Source organism: Anoplopoma fimbria, chromosome 9 (genome assembly GCF_027596085.1).
Source record: "Anoplopoma fimbria isolate UVic2021 breed Golden Eagle Sablefish chromosome 9, Afim_UVic_2022, whole genome shotgun sequence".
In the NCBI taxonomy this organism is placed as follows: Eukaryota; Metazoa; Chordata; class Actinopteri; order Perciformes; family Anoplopomatidae; genus Anoplopoma; species Anoplopoma fimbria.
Window position 1 is genome coordinate 12,975,944 of NC_072457.1, and position 17,638 is coordinate 12,993,581.

Sequence of the window (17,638 nt, forward strand, 5' to 3'; positions counted from 1 at the left end):
GCTGGATCAGACCCAAACACTGGGCAACACATCACTGTAGATGGACAAAAATATTATATGGCTCATGAAAGTAAACAGGAACCTAGATCCATATTTATATAGGCAAGTCCTTCAGTGATGAGCTGAAACCCCACCCAGCAATTCATATCGCTTTATTGTGTGTTAAATTGTTTTATCTTAACCACATCAAATAAAATGAAACAAATAGCATCATAAGAATAGGGTTGATGCTCCATTAATCTTCTGTTTTAAGTTTAAGTAGCACCAATAATGACCTTACTATATATCTACTACTAGACAACAGTACCAAAATCATAAAGCCGGCTACTGACCCAGGAATGTGTGAAGCACAGTAACGGGGGATTCCTGTCTTTTAACACTGTCACTTTGAACTAAATGTATTTGCACCTGGAGCTCATGTTTGCACTTACAGTAAAACGAGTCGGGGGCATGTAAAAGAACAGTTGCTGAAAGTCAGCAGGGGAGCAGCAGAGGTACAGTATGGTGGCTTGAACAATTGCTAATTGACCTAATCATTATTTTCTGAGACCAAAGATGCACAAGAAAAGTTAGGTCAGTATCTGAGTAGGTTCAAGTATATATGGTTTATTTATCTACATCAGAAACTTGTGAATAACGTTTGTGGATAAAGTTCTATATGAATTATTGAAGGTTACATGATGTTATATAATGTTAATCAAGTTATATTTATTTAGGTACATAGTAAGAATTATTTTCTTTAATACATTCATGTCATACAAGGCAATTTTTATTAGCATAACCGAAACTTTAACACAACCAAATCAGAACATCAAGGGAAAGCAAAATGAAGAATCTTCAAAAATAACATTGCATCCTAAATTGAAACAAGACCACTGATTTAAATCTGACAATCCTATATTGTCTTGTTATATATATATCATACTTAGCATAATTAAAAAATGTGTACCAAAATACTGTAATACGTATATTACTGTACTAAAGTAATAACATATAGTATACAAACCCAGTAAATTGTGACCGTTTGCAAAACACACAAATTCAGTTCAATCAGTAAAATCTTTAAAACACTTAGTTCTGCTGTTGTTTAACTTTGAAAAAGCTGCTGTGTTACAATACATTTATTTACAACAAGGAAGAAACAGCCCACTAGATTTGACACAACGTCAAGTAGACGTGTCCATCTCCACTGCTGTAACTTCTTCAATCTGAAAGACAGAAAAGAAATGCACAGAACGATGAAAACAATGTATCCTGTCCCACAGTCACACGTCCTGCAATCACCTGCTTTTTCCACTTGTAACTTCTGCTTTGGCCAAGTTTATGTGGCCTTTGCCATGGCCTTTGACCTCCATGGAGAGACATCTGTTTGAGAGAGAGGATAGCTGACATAATCCTACTCCACATCTATTGATGTGATTTACGCTTTACCATTAAGAAGGCTGCAAAAAAACAGTGTAGTCGCTGAGCGTTACGTGACAATGAGACAGGGAGGGTTAATCTTGGGATTTATCCAAATATTTATTTAAATAAATACATAATTATCCATATCTATTACGTTTTACTCTTTACAGCCTTCAATTAAAACATAGCTGATATTTTCAAAAGGCATCAGGGCCAATTGTTGTACTGCACTTTGACAACCATTCCAACCCTAATCGTTTATTTAAAAGTGGTTATTTGTTCTCTCAAATTTGTCCCAAGTTAATCTGAACTGCTTCCAATATAAAGGGGTTTGTTTTAAGATCAGTAATGTGACTACTGAGGCTCAGGTTGCAGGTAAGACTTCTCATTGATCTTATTCTACACAGCTATGCCGAGTTGAGCCACAGGGATAGATAGGGATCTGCGGAGACCAGTTAGATGCTATAGTGAAACCTGGCTGCTGAAAGATTGGGAATTCCAAGGGGGATTTAGCTGTGAGGAAGAAAATGGTCAACTGAATCCAATGCAAGGATCCTTATCCTTGTCAGTCACCCACTAATAGAAAACCCACAAATGCCATTCAGGTAAAATAATACCAGTTTTTGAAAACCATTATTGAGGTTAAGTAAGGTCTTTTGTTCTGTCTTCTATTTAATTTGGCATCTGAAGCAAACCAGAAGTTTAGGGTTAACTTTAAGTTCACTTAATTACGTCATGTGTCACTGAATTGAAATTGCATGTATTTTGTGAAGTGATGAATGTCTTTATTGGTGCTATTGACACAACAAGGACCGGGCACAAAAACAGAAGTTGGAACAACTGGAACGATAAAATGGATTGATTGGTTTCCCTGAACCAGAATGAGTGATGTTGTTCACAGCAAAACAAGTTGCAGTTTTATGGTTCAGCTGTAAATTATATGAATGTCAGTTTAAAGAATTCTGTCAAAATAAGTAAACAGTGTCTGATTTAGTGTTGATTTAAGAATTTTTACTGAAATAGGGCCAGGATCAAATTTTAATTGGAGTTATAAAAATGGCCTAAAAAACAGTATAAGGTCGGGTTAAGGGCCGTTCACACCAAACTTTTGCAAAATCAATGAATTCTAATGCAGTTTGTTGTGGTCAATAGATTTAATTGTAGGGTCGAAGTAAATCCATGCATTTGCGTGTACTTTGGTGAATCTGGACACATGAATTTGGGCCGCTGACCAATACAAAGCATCATGACAGTTCTGACCTTTGAGGGGATAAAGTGCTTAAGAGGCAAAAATGGAGAAAGTTAAGTTATTAGCTTTGTTTGTTTTCACCATTAAAATAAACTGCATTAAGTTAAATCAATTCAAGTCAATTAAGCTGAATGTCGCAAATCACAAATTTGCCTCGAGGAGGTTTTGCATCTGTAAAGCACACAACATCATCTATACTTTGACCCTTGTTTCGGATAAAAAAAACAACTTACTGTTACATTAGTGACCAAGCTTAGCAAACTAGCTAACCCCTTCGATAACTCTACGCTAAATGAAGGGAATCCTGATAATAAAAAGCCAGCCGGTTTAAAGGACCCTGAACCATGAAAATAGAAAGAAGCTTGTAGAGCTGTTTGACTGACTATTGTCATTATGTTCCCGTTTGGCCAGCCTGTTAGGGGTTAGATCGCCACCCAAAATAATTGACCAACTAGCCAAGTCACTACATAAAAAGTAGCTTAATCTGATGAAATTTCGCTGTACCACTTTCTGGGGTTCCCGATCATGTATGAGCATTGGATAATTCTTTAGCAGTGCCACCTGTTACCTTGTACTGATATATAGTGTATATTGTAGTGTCGATATACTCATCAGGCTCAAAGTGCAGATTTCATCACAACTCCTCACTGTTTCCACATGAATGTTTCAACATCAACTGGGTTACATCAAACGAAAGGAAACTATTGTTTTAACATTTTTGGAAACTTTCATTCAGCATCATCTGAGATTCCACCTGAGTTTACTTTTAAACTGTGTGTGAAGGATGAGAGACAGAGATGTAATGAAGCCCCGGTGTGACTCTGACAGTTTGACACTGCCCGAGGAATGTGGAGTCGATGCCGGAGGCGATAGCAGCAGGTGAATGAATGTCCGTCTGTCAGCAGGCCTCCTGATCAGAGCAGCCCTGCCAACTGCACAAAGCCAGGCCAGGAATGTCTGAAGTTGCCTGGAGAGGACAACAGGAGAGGAAACTGTCCCTACGACCATAGACCCCATGAGGTTTGGAGTCGTAGGTCATTGAAGGAGTCAGCTGCGTTGGGATCTGGTCGCGTGGACATGAAAGCGGAGGCAGCTTCATGCTGTGTTCACCTTTTTAGAGAATACTTCAACTAGCTGGCTTCTTGACAATTATTGGATGGTACATTTAGTCCAGCTATTCAAGGTACCTAGAGGGTGAATTTTAGCGACTTTGGTAACCTTATTTCCGTAAACATTGTCATCGTCACACAAACAAGGCTTAAAGGGCATGCGCACCGGTAATCATGAATTTTTCCAAACTACAGTAACCTGTCATTACTTTGACATTAACTAGACGGATGTTTCCTCTTTATAGAAGATGGGTTGCAAAAAAAGAACAAAGCATTGGTAACTAGGCAGAGTAAAGACAATACGATCAATAAATCACAAAATGTCCAAGGGTGTGATTGTTAACAACTAACCCACTGTGACTCGACATCGTGTGACTGGAGTGCTGACTCTATTTCTGTATTCTCTACAAATTGTTTTCACTCTGTAACCCCCCCCCCCCTTCCTTCCTTTCCTTCTTGGAGATACTTGCAGCATGGTGTAAAGAAGTGAAACATGCACTACTAAATTAAGCCCTATAAATGTTTTGCAGGCCACCTGCCAAAGTATGGACTTGGGTACAAAGGAAGAATCTAGAAAATGTGACACTAGTTGTAAAATGTCTCCAGTGTAAATAGGGAAGGTCAAGGTGTGGCATAATTTGACATTTCTTAAAATAAAAGGATGTGGGTCAGGGAAAGTAGAAGTACGTTTTTAGGTGACCGCTCACTTTTACCTTGCTTCCTGCAAAGGATAGAAATAAACTTGAATTCAGACGTGAAAAATTGCATGTTTGAATTTTGAATTTTTTTAATAATTGGGTGAATGGTAGAGAAGGAATTCTCTACTTTAAAGTGACATTGAGGCCAACCAGTAGGCAATTTTTCATGTCTCCGTCCACATTTCTCACAAATATTGTTCAGGTTCTGTCATGTGCAGCAGCATTTGTTAAAATGCGTCTTGGTTTACGTCGCACATCACAGCAGCCGCTGCGCATCCAATTCTGCAGAGACTTGCTCAATGACAGGCAAAGAATGTTAGCCAGTTGACTCTGACATTGAGGCCACATTATTCTCCTGCAGTCACTGTGTACCCTTTAATTAGGATTGTCTGACCTATGACCTTTGGAAATTACTTCAACCAAGAATCCTCTGCAGGTCGAGGAAGCAAATCAGGAAGAGGACACGCACCCTAGTTGGTTTCAATAAAAAGACATGAGACAGGAAGCTAAACCAAGAGGCTAAAATACAGAATCCATTCAGACACACCGGTGATCATGTCTAATGACATCACGCTGAAAGGTTCTCCATTGTTTTCAGTTTTAAGACGATCAGTTTGACCTCATCTATCATAGTCTGAGTTTTGTTTTACTCTTTACAAAAGCATGTCATGACCTCATAAGTGGCTCGGTTTGACAACAAACTCAACTAAATTGTTTAGGAGGCAACAGCTCATCTCCATCTTCCACAGTCTCTAATGTATTGACTTGGTGTTAAAGGGGAAGCCATCCTAATAAGTCAAAGTTCAAACACCACTGACAGATTTATTCTTTCTATATTTTGTCAAATAACAGACACTCAAATGCCTGGAATGACTCGTAAATATTTGTGACTTGTACATTGGAGCTCAAACAAGTGAAACTGAGCGCTGTGTTCAGCCTGACTTTGCCCCAGCAAGTTGTGCCACCAACAGCTCGGTTACTGACAAAGATTTCCTTTAAAGCCCTTAGTACATTACTCCCTGTAACACTGCAACTTTTCTCTGCTGCCAGTCTTTATACTATGCTAAGGTAACTGGCTACTGGCTACTGGCTTCAGCTTCATATTTCTTGTACATGAGAGACTGTTATCAATCATATCATCTGACTCTCAACAAGTATTTCTTCAAAAGCTTCAACTTCAGTTATTGCTTCCATGCATACAATAAATATTTCATTAGAAGCTAGCTCGCATCATTATTTTTGTGAGAGCTACTGCTTACAAAGACTCTGATGAAGATCCATGTCGGTCACAATGCCTTGGTCTTTTTAAAAACATATTGCCATGTTAAATAAAGACATTTCCAATTTGCTCGAACCCTAGAGTGTCCCTTGGGTTCTTTTTGAAGGGAGATCTGCATTTTATACCTTTTTGAAATCATATTCCACCCATGCAATGAGCCATTTACAAGATTGCATAAGCACAGTTCACCTGAAGGCCCCAAAGAGCGGCTGTATGTGATCACCACAAAGGCTCAGCAGTGCCTTTAGCCCACTGTCCATACGATATTTATCTTCCGAAAATGTAATAGTTTTCTTTTTACTTTTTTCCTGTAACTGTGACTTAAATAAGTTGTTTCATTTTTCCATACGGCATACTTGGCCGTATATCATCTTACAAAGCTTTGATAAACCAATTTTATCTTTTTATGAAAGGCTGCTGTTGTGTGTTTGTCAGGGTGAGGGTGTGTCTGAGTATCACTGTGTATCCCAAAACACTGACGAGAAAGAACCAAACGTCTACGAGGTGATATTTATGAAATGTGATTATCAAATTATTCAGCATTCCTTTTGGCTATAACATATCAGGTCCTATTTACTTTTACCTTTTACTTAATGTCCACTGTTGTGTTGCCAATCCTTTTTTCCTAATGCGGAATATCACTAATTTATAGTGGAGTCATTTTAATCCAGCCCTGACATTATGCTATCAACACTAACACAACATGAAGTGCTATTAAAGAGCCTCTTTCCATTTTAAACTGCAAGTACATGGATTTACTTCACCTTGTGTTTAAGAAAAAATATTTAATTTCACACTATACACAGACATTTTCTTTTTTTAAATCCACTGCACCAGAAAAGTTTCTCCATCTATAACAGAGCTAACTGTAAACTCCTTTAAGTTCATGTTAGAACGTGAACATCGCCAACATTTTCGCATGAAGAAAGTGATGACACACACAGTTGTCGGCCTCAAAACTGCATGTACAGCATACAGTGCACCCCAGACACATTCCTTTAATGATGCAGTCTAATAACTATCTTCAAAACTACAAGTTTTCAATTTCTTGACCAAAACTAGATGTTTTGACAGGAAGGGGAAGAACCAGCCTCCACCAGCTGTTTTCTTCAGTCTGCGTTTTCCGACAGTCCCTCCCTCCTGAAAACCTACCCAGGTGTAATGTCCGACCTGCCAGTTTTAACCACATCAAACCAGAGAAGCAGGAAGCTTCCCTTCACTGTTATTACTGAGGTAAAGATCCTGCATTCACCACATGCACCATTGTCATCCCGCACACGATAAATCCACATTAACACCTGTTATATCGGCCAAGGAAACTGTGACTTTTGCTATAACTAGAAAGCAGGAAAAGGAGAAAAATACCTAATAATGTAAACGAGTCAATTCATATATAAACTCTTGTTTATCCCTAGCAATGAAAGGACATACAGAACAAGGACTCATTTATGATCATAAGGCCACATACAAAGGCTTTTTAAGTAACAACAAAATAACGTATTGTTCACCTTCAGATTCTTGCCCTCCTCGGCTTCATGACCTGTCTCTGAACCAAAAAGAGCAAACCCCTTCACAAAAAGAGCCTCTGCAAATAAAACAAGCTGCTTCAAGCTAAAGTCTAAGTCTGTTTGTCTCACATAATAAAATCTCACCCTGCCGCGCTCTTTCACCTGCCTCCTCCTCGCTGTGAAATATTCATCCCAGGCGGCACAGACAGTTTCCTCCAACAGTAGCCATCAAACATGAAAGCTGAGCTCTGACTGGAAAATAACACAGTGAAGTCCCAGGTCTAATTATGCTGGTTAAGTTTATGACCTGTCAGCTCATATCCATTATCCACAACTGCAGAATGGTGAGAAGCCTTTTAACTTCAGTTTCCAGCTTGCTCATTACTTCTCGGACCAGGTGGGAATGAGTGAAGAGTTCACTTTTCCCTTTTCTCTTCTTGGTTTCAAATTGCTTTCCATACTATGGACTAGTTTTGTGATAACTATTTTGAGATCATACAATCTTTATCACTGTATGTCGTGAAGACAGGGTTTGCCACCAACCCCAAAACTTTATCTAGGTAATTATTTAAATAATTGGTGGAAGAATCTTGTCACATAGGAATTCCAGCAAAGCATTTTGTAGCTCAGTGGATTAGAGATAACCAAAAGTAGTCTGCATCAAACTGACCAATACAACAAAAGGATGAGATGGTTAAAGCCTTTTCACATGTTGACTTATAACTAGCTTATAGTCAATTGATAATTTTTTTAGGGTTTCATGTCAATTATTTTCTAAATGCACATCACTAATCCCAAACATTTTGACATTAACACAGAAGTGAAAGCACAGATGTAAATAATCAAATTTATGATGGCTGAATTGAATTCAGCTGGTGTGGACTTATTTTCTCCATAGACAGTTTGGCATGTCATAGCAGGAAAAGCACAGGTGAGATTGATAATGTTAATCATCAAGTGTCCCAGTAAGCTATGTCAATGAGCCACGATGCACAACACCAGGTCCTCCCCCATCGTGAATGTTATTAAATGAACCTGGTATTTTTCTACTCAGGCACGTCTGCTGTGCATGCTGGCTCACTGTCACACTGTCATGGCTTATTGAGACACTTCAATACAACTGATCCATCATTAATGTTATCAGAAACACCTGTGCATTTCCTACCTTGAAATGTTGGCTGTGAAAAGGGTGCATTTGGAATGATATCCAAAGGACATGTTTGTCAGGTGAAGATCATGTCAAGGATATAATGATAGGATAAATTCATAAATTCAAATCTCATTAGATGTCATGGTTATCCTTTAATTCATCTTGAAGACGCACAGAGTTAAAACTGAGTGCCTCTTCTGGGACGGAGATGCTTGGGATTTCTGAAGCCGGTGTTTTTGTGGGAACGGAGATGATCCGTGACCGCTAACACGGAGCATCTGAGAGCGGTTAGCCTTCAGATGTGAGCTTATCATCAGCTGTTAAGAGCGGTGTGAATTCCTCGGGCCTCAGGCTTCGGCCCTGAGTGTTTCTGAACAGATAGGAAGAGAGAGGGAGCGCAGGTGCAGGTGCAGATGCAGATGTGGGCCTCACATCCTGCAGCACATGATGATTAGACTGAGAGGGCCCATGTTAGCACTCGTGTGAGAGGAACCTCATCCGTCAGTGGCAGATAGAGCGTGGATGAACCAGAAGGAGGAAGGAATGATGCCATGTGTGGTTTACATAGAAATTTATCAGAAAAGAGGTGCATTCATTAAGTAAAGGAACAACTGCTTTTTTTTAAATTATTATTTAGAGCGTATAGACCTGTAGATGAGCATGAAGATTACATTTTGACACTGGAAATAATCTTTTAAATAAAAAAGGTTGAACTCAGGAGCCACTTATAAGCTTTTCTCTTGGTCTTCTGTGGGATAAAATGTTAAGAGTGGTCACATAATAATGTAGATGGAGACTATGAAATGCATTTTATAGATCGGGAAAAGGCTAAAAAGTGGACCTTGATGTTATATGACTGCTGAAGAGCTATAGCTTCTGAACAAAAAATAAATAATCCAGCAATAGTAAAAAGTAGTATCGCTCTGAATGATATACTGTATGTTGTGAAACTGACTTATTCAACGGCCAGAGAGGCCAAGTTTATGGGTGCAGCTTCCAGAGTATATTTATAAACTACTGGATGTCAGACTGTCAATGTGATTTACAATTTTGGGGACAAGCACACTTTATAATTTTAGATTTAATGGTTATGACTTCTCTATTTCTAATATTTTAATTCAGGACAAGAAGCTGTAAAAAAGCACTCCCAGTGGTCATTCATGATGTCTGCAGGGCAGGGTTGAGGGTTTGGGGGGTTTTGGCTGAGCAGCGAAGCAGCTGCAGTAGAACTTCTGTCCACTGAGGTCTTACCGAGTTCCTGAAGAACGGCACGGGGCAGATATGCGAAATGTCTCACACCGGACAATTGAGAGGAATGTCCCAAAACATGCTGCTCATCTTCATATCTGTTTAAAATAAGCAAGGGGTTAACAGAGGCTGGTTTAGAGATGCGAATCGTGATGTTAAACTCAAGAAAAAACTGCTGTAATTTGAGCTGATTACTTTCTCATACTGTAAATCAGGCAATGAATCATTATTTCATTTTAAAGCCAGCGTGGAGAGGATACCAATGACTGATAACCACTAATAATGTGTGTATGTCAAACAAACTTGGAAGAATCTTTTAATGTTGCACAGTGAATTTTAACCCAATAAGGTATACACAATACACCCAGGAAATTAACATAGTGAATAACAGCATAGTTGTAAGTTCTCGTTTTTGTAACCAGATTAGCGGTAAGTGTGTTGAAATGAATCATGTTGCAGTTAGTTGGAACTGAGATATGAACAAAGAAGCTGTCATTCTGTCATTATTCTGCCTTCTTAACCACCAGGCAGGTTTATAGAAGAATCAACGAACTGAGGTCCCTACTTTCTCTTTTTTCAATCCTAAGTGTATAAACACACACGGTTTAATCAGTAGATGAGTGTTTGCTGTTTTGCTGTGTGACTGTGAAATAATGAATATCTCAGATAGTATGAGGAACAACAATGACAACCTCTGAATACCAACCTCTTGTCTGACTGATGTCAGCATTGTTGCTGTTGTTCTCATTCGTCTCCTTCAGCGACTCCACAGAGGTCTTGTTGGAGACAGCGCCTTCGTCATCGGTTTTCTCATCCACACTCTGCTCAACGACCTCCTCTTTGGGTTTGTCCTCAGAGCTGTCTGGGGATGGAGCCGGAGCTGCAGACTCAGCGCTGGGATCATCAACAGATTTGTCAGCCTCAGCTGTGAAGGACAACAAAAGCAAACCACATTGCATTTTCATTAGTACTGTTTTTCCAACTCTGAATCCAGTTAAAGTGTGACACATTAAAACACATGTGGTTGAATTAAAATAACACCCAGCTTAAGTCATAATGGAATAAATTGGAAAAACCCAACATTTACATCATGCCTTTTTAGGAAGTAACACTGTTGCAATACATTCATTTTGTAATGTTGTTGAGACATATTTGAACTTATATGACTTTGCAGATTTGCTATTTACATTCTGTACTTAGCACCCACATAATAACAGTCTTTTCACCCATACAGCCTCAAGCAGTTTCACCCTCTCTAACAGTCAGAGGGGGGGTTTCTCTCGGGCGAAGGCATTTCAGGAGGCCACCATGTTGTTAATGAGGCGGCTGATTACTGACCAGTTCCTAATGAGCCACAGCCATGCAGCTGTTGGAGGCTGTGGGAAAGTAGGGCAGCCCCATCATTATCTGACCCAGGGTTAGGTGGAGGGAAAGCGGAGATGAAGGGGAGAGGAAGGTGACCGTTGTTCTAGACATAATTCTGCCGTGAGTAAGATGGCTCCTAAAGCGACTTTACGACTGTCAGAGAATCATCACTTCTGTCTGGTTTATGGCGGATGACTAGACGCTTCATCACAGGTGGACTCTGGTGACTGACCGCTTCACATTATGCTTTAGTATAAGAAAGGACATGTGAGCTATAGTCTCTACTCGGTGTTGTGTAAAAAGTAATTGGTTTAAATGCAATATTGAAATAAATAGCTCTATACCACTCATATGTACGTCAGGTGGCAGTTACCTTTACTTCAAGAATGGAAGCAGGGGGAAACTGGTAGACGGCATTTAAAAAAAAAACACTTACAAGCACCTCTAAAGATCATTAATTAACACTTTGGGAACAGCTGTGCATTGTAACATACAGATGATGGTTACTGCGTTCATTGCTTTGTATGTATTTAGACCTCAATGAGACTGTTGTTTACTTAAAAAAAAGGAATGGAAAGGAGAAGAAGAAGTATTTGCACTGAACACACAGGAAGTGACAGATCAGATTGCTGATGAAATACCATCTAACTGCTCCACTCAATTTTGATAAAAGTTGACTAATTAATGATATGTTTAGCCTTGTTTGTCACTTTAGTATCCTTTGGTATAAAATAACACAGATCAGCCATGTTGTACTGAATTTTGGACGAGAATCTTGTACCAGAGATTGTGTAATTCACAATTTGCCAAACTTTTGGCTGATTTCTTCAGCGTTTACTTCACTAACTGAAACACTTGAGATAGAACAAGAGAGTTTGAGTGCACTGGACAAGCAATCAGCATCAGCCAAATCAGATTCTTCTTCTTGCCACCAAGTTGAATCCAAACAGGAGCAACAAACCCAGGTGCATGATTAGATATCTGGCTGCCCACCTGCACTGATTGCTCACAAAGTTTCAATTATTTTCCAATGAGAGGAAGCGATCCATTTGAAAGGTGGCTGATTTTAAAAGCGGCCGTCAGCATTGTCCATTTCAACAGAGCGGCCCAAGGCAGGGAGGCAAGCCCAGACATGAACTGTACATTTTACCTTTTCTTATTCAGCCTGGGAAGACCTCTGAGTAAAACCGGAACAAAGAATGAGCACTTATGCTTTCATAGCTAACAAACTATATGAAACAAAATGTCTAGTTAAAGATATAGCATAAACATATACATTATAGAGGAAGTTATCATGAATTCACAAATATTTACTGAACATCTGAATTTAAAAACTTTAAGACTTGCTGCATATGAAGACAAAGACTTTGGTATGTTTTTTAAAAAAGCATTATGCTTTATAGCAAAATGACCACATGCTTAACAACCACCGAAGAAGATATGAGTTGTCAGCTGCAGTTAAGGAAAACTCAAAAAGCTTGAAATTTGTTAACTTGGCTTCCATTTCCACCATGTGGTAGACATGATTACTGCAGGCCACATTTTCATCATTGCTCTTTTCAAAGTAAAGAACTGTTGTGCAGGAACTTAAAGACATAGTCCTCAACTGATCTGAATTAATTTGCAACAAAGTTGTTTTTAAAGTCAAGCTTGAGTCAAGTTGCTGCACAGGATTTCAGATTTCCTTCCTATAAAATTTACTTAAACATGTTGTGGTTCCGAAAAGTTGAATGACATATGGTAAAAATGTAACATTATTTATTTCATATTTGATTCATATTAGGCTGAGAAATCAACTCCCAGAGTGGAGCGCAACATATTTTTCTATGAGAATGAAATACTCTGTAAGCCTGCAGGACATTCACACTATTTCACAATATCTCAGTGTTAATTTAGAGTGTAGAGAACACAAAAACTGTACTTCCTTCTATTAAGTTTAACTGATCTTATGAAAGAGGAAGGAAGATAGCACACGTTTAGGCCACAATACACACATAAATTAAAAACAGATATCTTCTCCTGGTTCTCTGAGCTCCATCGATACAACAACACAATAATTAACGCTGATCAGTCAGACGGTTGTTCTAACCTTTCTGCTCCTCCTGTACTTCAGGTTTGGCCTCTGGTTCCTGTGGCTCTTTGGTAGTTTCTGCACTTTCAAAGGTTTTCAGACCTAAAAAGCACACATTGATCAGGATAAATAATATTTCTGCAACAACAGAATGACACAATGTGTTTAAGTTCCAAGGGTAATTATTTTCTTTTTTTTTTTATAAATATGACATCTTCTCTGTAACATTGCTGTTGATATAGTTGATATAACTTAATGATGATGTGTTGGACTGACCGTTCTGAGGTGCAGCATCAACCGACAGCTCAGGCTCCACAGTGCTGAGAGGGATGTTGGCTCCATCGGGTCTGGAGGTGAAATCCACAGAGTAACGCTGCTAAAAGAGAGGATTCAGAAACACAATCATTTTTTTTAAAAAAAGGAAGGGAATGGTTTGACATTTTGGGAAATGAGAGAATTGATTTCTGCGGGCGGTTAGCTGTTTCTGACTCTTTTAATTCTTCATCTAAACTAAGCTACTTTTAAATTGATTCTGTCCAAAATTGAAATAATCTGTCTACCCTTAACTGTAACAAAACAAATCAACAGCTTATTTCTATTTTGTTTTAAAAACAGCAATGTGATGGCTTTACATATATTTTTTGTGGGGTTTAAACAAACCAGAGTTTATTATTAATTAGTAGGCTTTAAATGATCTGTTAACCCATTTCCAGTCTTTATGCTAAGCTATGCTAACCAGCTGTTGGCGGTTGCTTCATATTTAGAAAACAAATATGAGTTTGATATCAATTGTGTCATCTAACTCTCGGAGGGTAAATAAATAATCACATTTACCAAAAAAATATCAAACTATTTCTTATTTGGTACGTTATAGGAAGCAAACAGCTAACGTTACTTACCCTTGATCTCCTCCGTACGATGTAGCAGGCAACTCCAAATCCAATGACTACGAGGATGATTATAACTAGGATGGTAATGCCTGCAGGAGGTAAAACAGTTTGTAGTAATGTTTTTAAAGACCCACATTTGCTCAAATTGTGAAAGTTATGCAAAATGGCCCAGATAAAGATATGTTTATGGCTAAACTTAAAATACATTGTGGTTTCACATCACATGATAATTTGTGCTACATTACATTTAAGTGTAACTCACCGACGCTGTCATTTGCATTCAACTTATTCGGCATAGCAGTGGGTTCTGTAATAAATATAGGTATATGGTTTGTATTTCAAAAGAGAAAAAAAAATCAGTCTGTTAGTAAAAAACCTGCTAGTGATGAGTCAAATGTCACCTTCTATTCATAATACAGTCAGAAGGGAACGCCACTTCCAGTCTTTATTATCCATTACATATTTAACTGGTTTAAAGCTGCATTACCAGAATGTTTTGGCCACTTGGGGGCAGCAAAAAAAGCTGAAAACACAACAGTGGCATTATCACCGGACAAAGCTGATGTATATCTAATGCTACACTTTCAACAGACACAGAGCAACATTTGCATTCATTTGGAGACGTGTTCCTGTCCACGTGTTGAAAGGAAGTCCAATATTTACTGTCCTTTGTGTCTTTCAACTCCAGAGGGAATATCTGGTTCTTTAGCAAATGTTCAACTGTGTTCACTGTCTGTAACTAGTCGCTTACTTTGTCTGTCAGCCGTTATTAAGTACATCAGGTTTAGGTGAGAGGGTACCAAAACAGTAAAATTGTAAAAAGGAAAATGAGTTAACAGATGCTAAAATGCTCCGCAAAGCTTAGGAGAACTGCAGAGTCACCTTTCACAGTATGAAATCCTTCCATCCATTGTTTATCTTTTGTTATATAAAATTACTGATGAAGGCAGCTTTAAAGTGTCATCATCATCAACAATATTCATCAATGTATCCAATTTTAACTCTGATATTTATTTTAACATTTTGATTTAGCAAGCAGGTGGCAATGTTTGGTACTGTAAAGCAGTCAAATCACACTAATTAAGGAGCACCAAACTGTTGAATGTAGTTTATTTAATCAGCAGTCTCAACTCACTTTTGTTCTTGCTGCTTGTTTTGGTGGTAGGTTTGGTTCTTTTAGTTGGATCAGGTTTGGTTCTTTTAGGTGAGGTGGTTGGGGATGTACTTTGGGTCCCGACACTTTGAGAGCTTCCCCCTTCTGAATCAGAGAATCATTAAGCATAGGCAAACAATAATTCAGACAGGAACAATCATAAAACAAAGATGACATGAGGATGAATCGGCTGGCTATGAGGGTCCAAAGCATTATTTTGGTGGAATCAAACACCTATGGGTGCTGTTTAGCATAAGGCAACATGAATAAGCTCTCACCTTCCTGCGTTGTTGCTAAGGTTGACATGGTGCCCTCTGTGTTGTTCATGGTACCAGTGATAGTGAGAATGGTGGTACTGGTGACACCGATGGTGGCTGATACAGTGGAGGGTGATACAGTGGAATAATTGACAGTACTGGCAGATTCATTTGGAGCATTGTCAGAACCGTTCCTTGCTGATGTCTCATCTGCTGTGACAGAAGTCACAACCAAACCTGCATCAAAAGATACACAGCCTTATCAAAACTATCCAACAGGTGAAGAAAAAAATGACCAGAGCTTGAGCATTGATGACATTGATCACACAAAAATAAACTTTACTACAGAGTTATTTCTTTGCTGATCTGTAAATCAACCCTGCACTGTATCGTCATGCTCCAAGACTTACAGTAGCTCTGTTCACTGTAAGCCCTGAAGGGAACCAGCTATGTAAGTACTGTACATTAAGGTGTGGCCCTGCTCGTCTTATGATGTTTTGCTCATGAACTCTGGCTTCAGGCTTTTCATTTTATAAAATAAATATTACATTTAATTTTGATGCAGTTTTACCATCTACAATTGAAGCCAGAAAAATAGTGAACATCATACGTGACAGAAAACTTTCATATTGACAACAAAACGTAACACTTTAATAGTTTCAAAAACACTGATGTAATACAGTTTAATCAGGTGCATTTAAAAAATATAAAAATATAAAGAGCCTTACCCAGGAAAAAAAAGGACAAACTGATCAATGGCATTGTTAGGTTGTTTGATGGTAGCAGCAGGTGGGGATAGTCCAGATACACAGAATATATACATATATATTTATATATATGTATTATAAAAGCTCTGAGCGAAAAGGTGATGCTTTCATACACTGCTATTTTCCTCAATGCCTCAGCGCATTGGATTCTTGTAAAGGAACCAAAAAAGAGGATCATGCCTCTGACCACAGCAGGATGCATCAAAGAACAGTGTTGCTCAAACGGTGTGAGTGAGAGGAAACATATGTTGCTTCAGACTCAACAATACGAGGACTTGTCTAATACGGTTCACTGTAAATCTAAAGTCAAATCATTAAATGAAAAATATGGCATGTTTGTGCCAGCTGTAACACCTTTGAGGGCAAATATTTCATCTAATTTTGACCTCTTAGTGTTTGACGGATTCATTCATCAGTTTTTGTTTTCAATTTATTTCCACTTAGCAATACATTGTTAAGTTACAACGACAACTGGGTGTCTTTTTCTTGAGAAACTAATAGTGTTGCAAAACAGGTTACTTGGTGCAATTGTTCCACTGTTGTCAGTACATTTTTTGCTCACTAGATGTCGCTGTGACAAAAGGGAAAGACGCCAGATGGGGTTAAGACAGTGGCACTCTCTTTTTGGTAAATTTAACTTTAACTAAATCGATTTTCCTCTCTCATGTACTAAATGAGAAAAAAAGCTTCTCAAAACATATAGGAAACTTGTATTTAGGTTGTATTGAAAGATTAATAACAATATGTTGAGGTGATTGTTGTGGAGGCTGAGGAAGAGATGAGGATTGTGAGAAAGCAATTCTTTTTCACTATTTGTTACTGTTTTCTTGCCTTTTAAAGACATGTTATTTGCTCAAACTAGTAGAATAGATATCCGCACATTTAAATCTGTGCAGTGAACACCTTATTTTAAGCTTTCGGTGTAAAGAACCTTCATCAGAGCTAACAGATGTGTTATTTGCTGTAATGCTGCTGCTGTTTATAAATGTGTGTGTGTGTGTGTTGTTGAACAAGTGTGTCTGTGTGGGTGGAGTTGTTGTAAAGGTGTATGTGTGCTCAGCCTTGTAGGTTCATGTATTACTGTTTATTTCACCATGCCAGTGGTAATCAGCGGCAGGATTAGTGTTAACTGCCACCCAGTCTCTGGCAGGCTCCACGTGGGCCACCGCAGGCCCCTCCTGCCGACTGGCCTGTCCGGTTCTGTCCGGGACCGGCTCGTGGTGACGAGGAACTGGGAGTCCGCTAATCCTTAAAGAAAAAGGCTGGCCGTCTGGCTTCCTCCCCGGGCCACCTATCACCACATCACAGAGCCCAGGCACCAGCACCAGGCCCGGCCCGGTGGATGAGCTAATCACTGAGAGGAGAGCAAAGTGTGTGTGTGTGTGTGTGTGTGTTGTGTGTGTGTGTGTGTGTGTGTGTGTGTGTGTGTGTGTGTGTGTGTGTGTGTGTGTGTGAGAGAGAGAGACACAGAGAGGGGAGAGAGCTGGACC

At 38.9% G+C, this 17,638-nt stretch overlaps 1 protein-coding gene across 2 annotated transcripts; it reads right to left on the reverse strand.

Annotated features, from left to right (window-relative positions):
• Positions 1 to 590: 590 nt before the first annotated feature.
• Positions 591 to 16,290, reverse strand: si:dkey-27h10.2 (uncharacterized). Of its 2 annotated transcripts, none has more exons than XM_054604234.1 (10): positions 16,110 to 16,290; positions 15,403 to 15,618; positions 15,107 to 15,229; positions 14,234 to 14,278; positions 13,981 to 14,060; positions 13,358 to 13,457; positions 13,100 to 13,183; positions 10,352 to 10,570; positions 9,649 to 9,743; positions 591 to 1,208 (listed from the first exon to the last, which is right to left on the reverse strand). In XM_054604234.1, exons 1-9 carry the CDS (start codon positions 16,141 to 16,143, stop codon positions 9,691 to 9,693), a joined length of 954 nt encoding a protein of 317 aa, XP_054460209.1. In that variant the 5' UTR covers positions 16,144 to 16,290; the 3' UTR covers positions 591 to 1,208; positions 9,649 to 9,690. The 2 variants fall into 2 exon arrangements, with proteins under 2 accessions (XP_054460209.1, XP_054460210.1); XM_054604235.1 differs by having other exon boundaries at positions 613 to 1,208; positions 13,358 to 13,454.
• Between the last annotated feature and the right edge of the window lie 1,348 nt (positions 16,291 to 17,638).

Excerpts from the sequence above, each read along its gene's own strand:
- si:dkey-27h10.2 (XM_054604234.1), bottom strand. The coding sequence starts at position 16,143 with ATGCCATTGATCAGTTTGTCCTTTTTTTTCCTGG. Across the intron at positions 14,279-15,106 it reads AACAAGCAGCAAGAACAAAA|AACCCACTGCTATGCCGAAT; the intron begins GTGAGTTGAGAC and ends TATTTATTACAG. Across the intron at positions 10,571-13,099 it reads AGTACAGGAGGAGCAGAAAG|CTGAGGCTGACAAATCTGTT; the intron begins GTTAGAACAACC and ends TGTCCTTCACAG.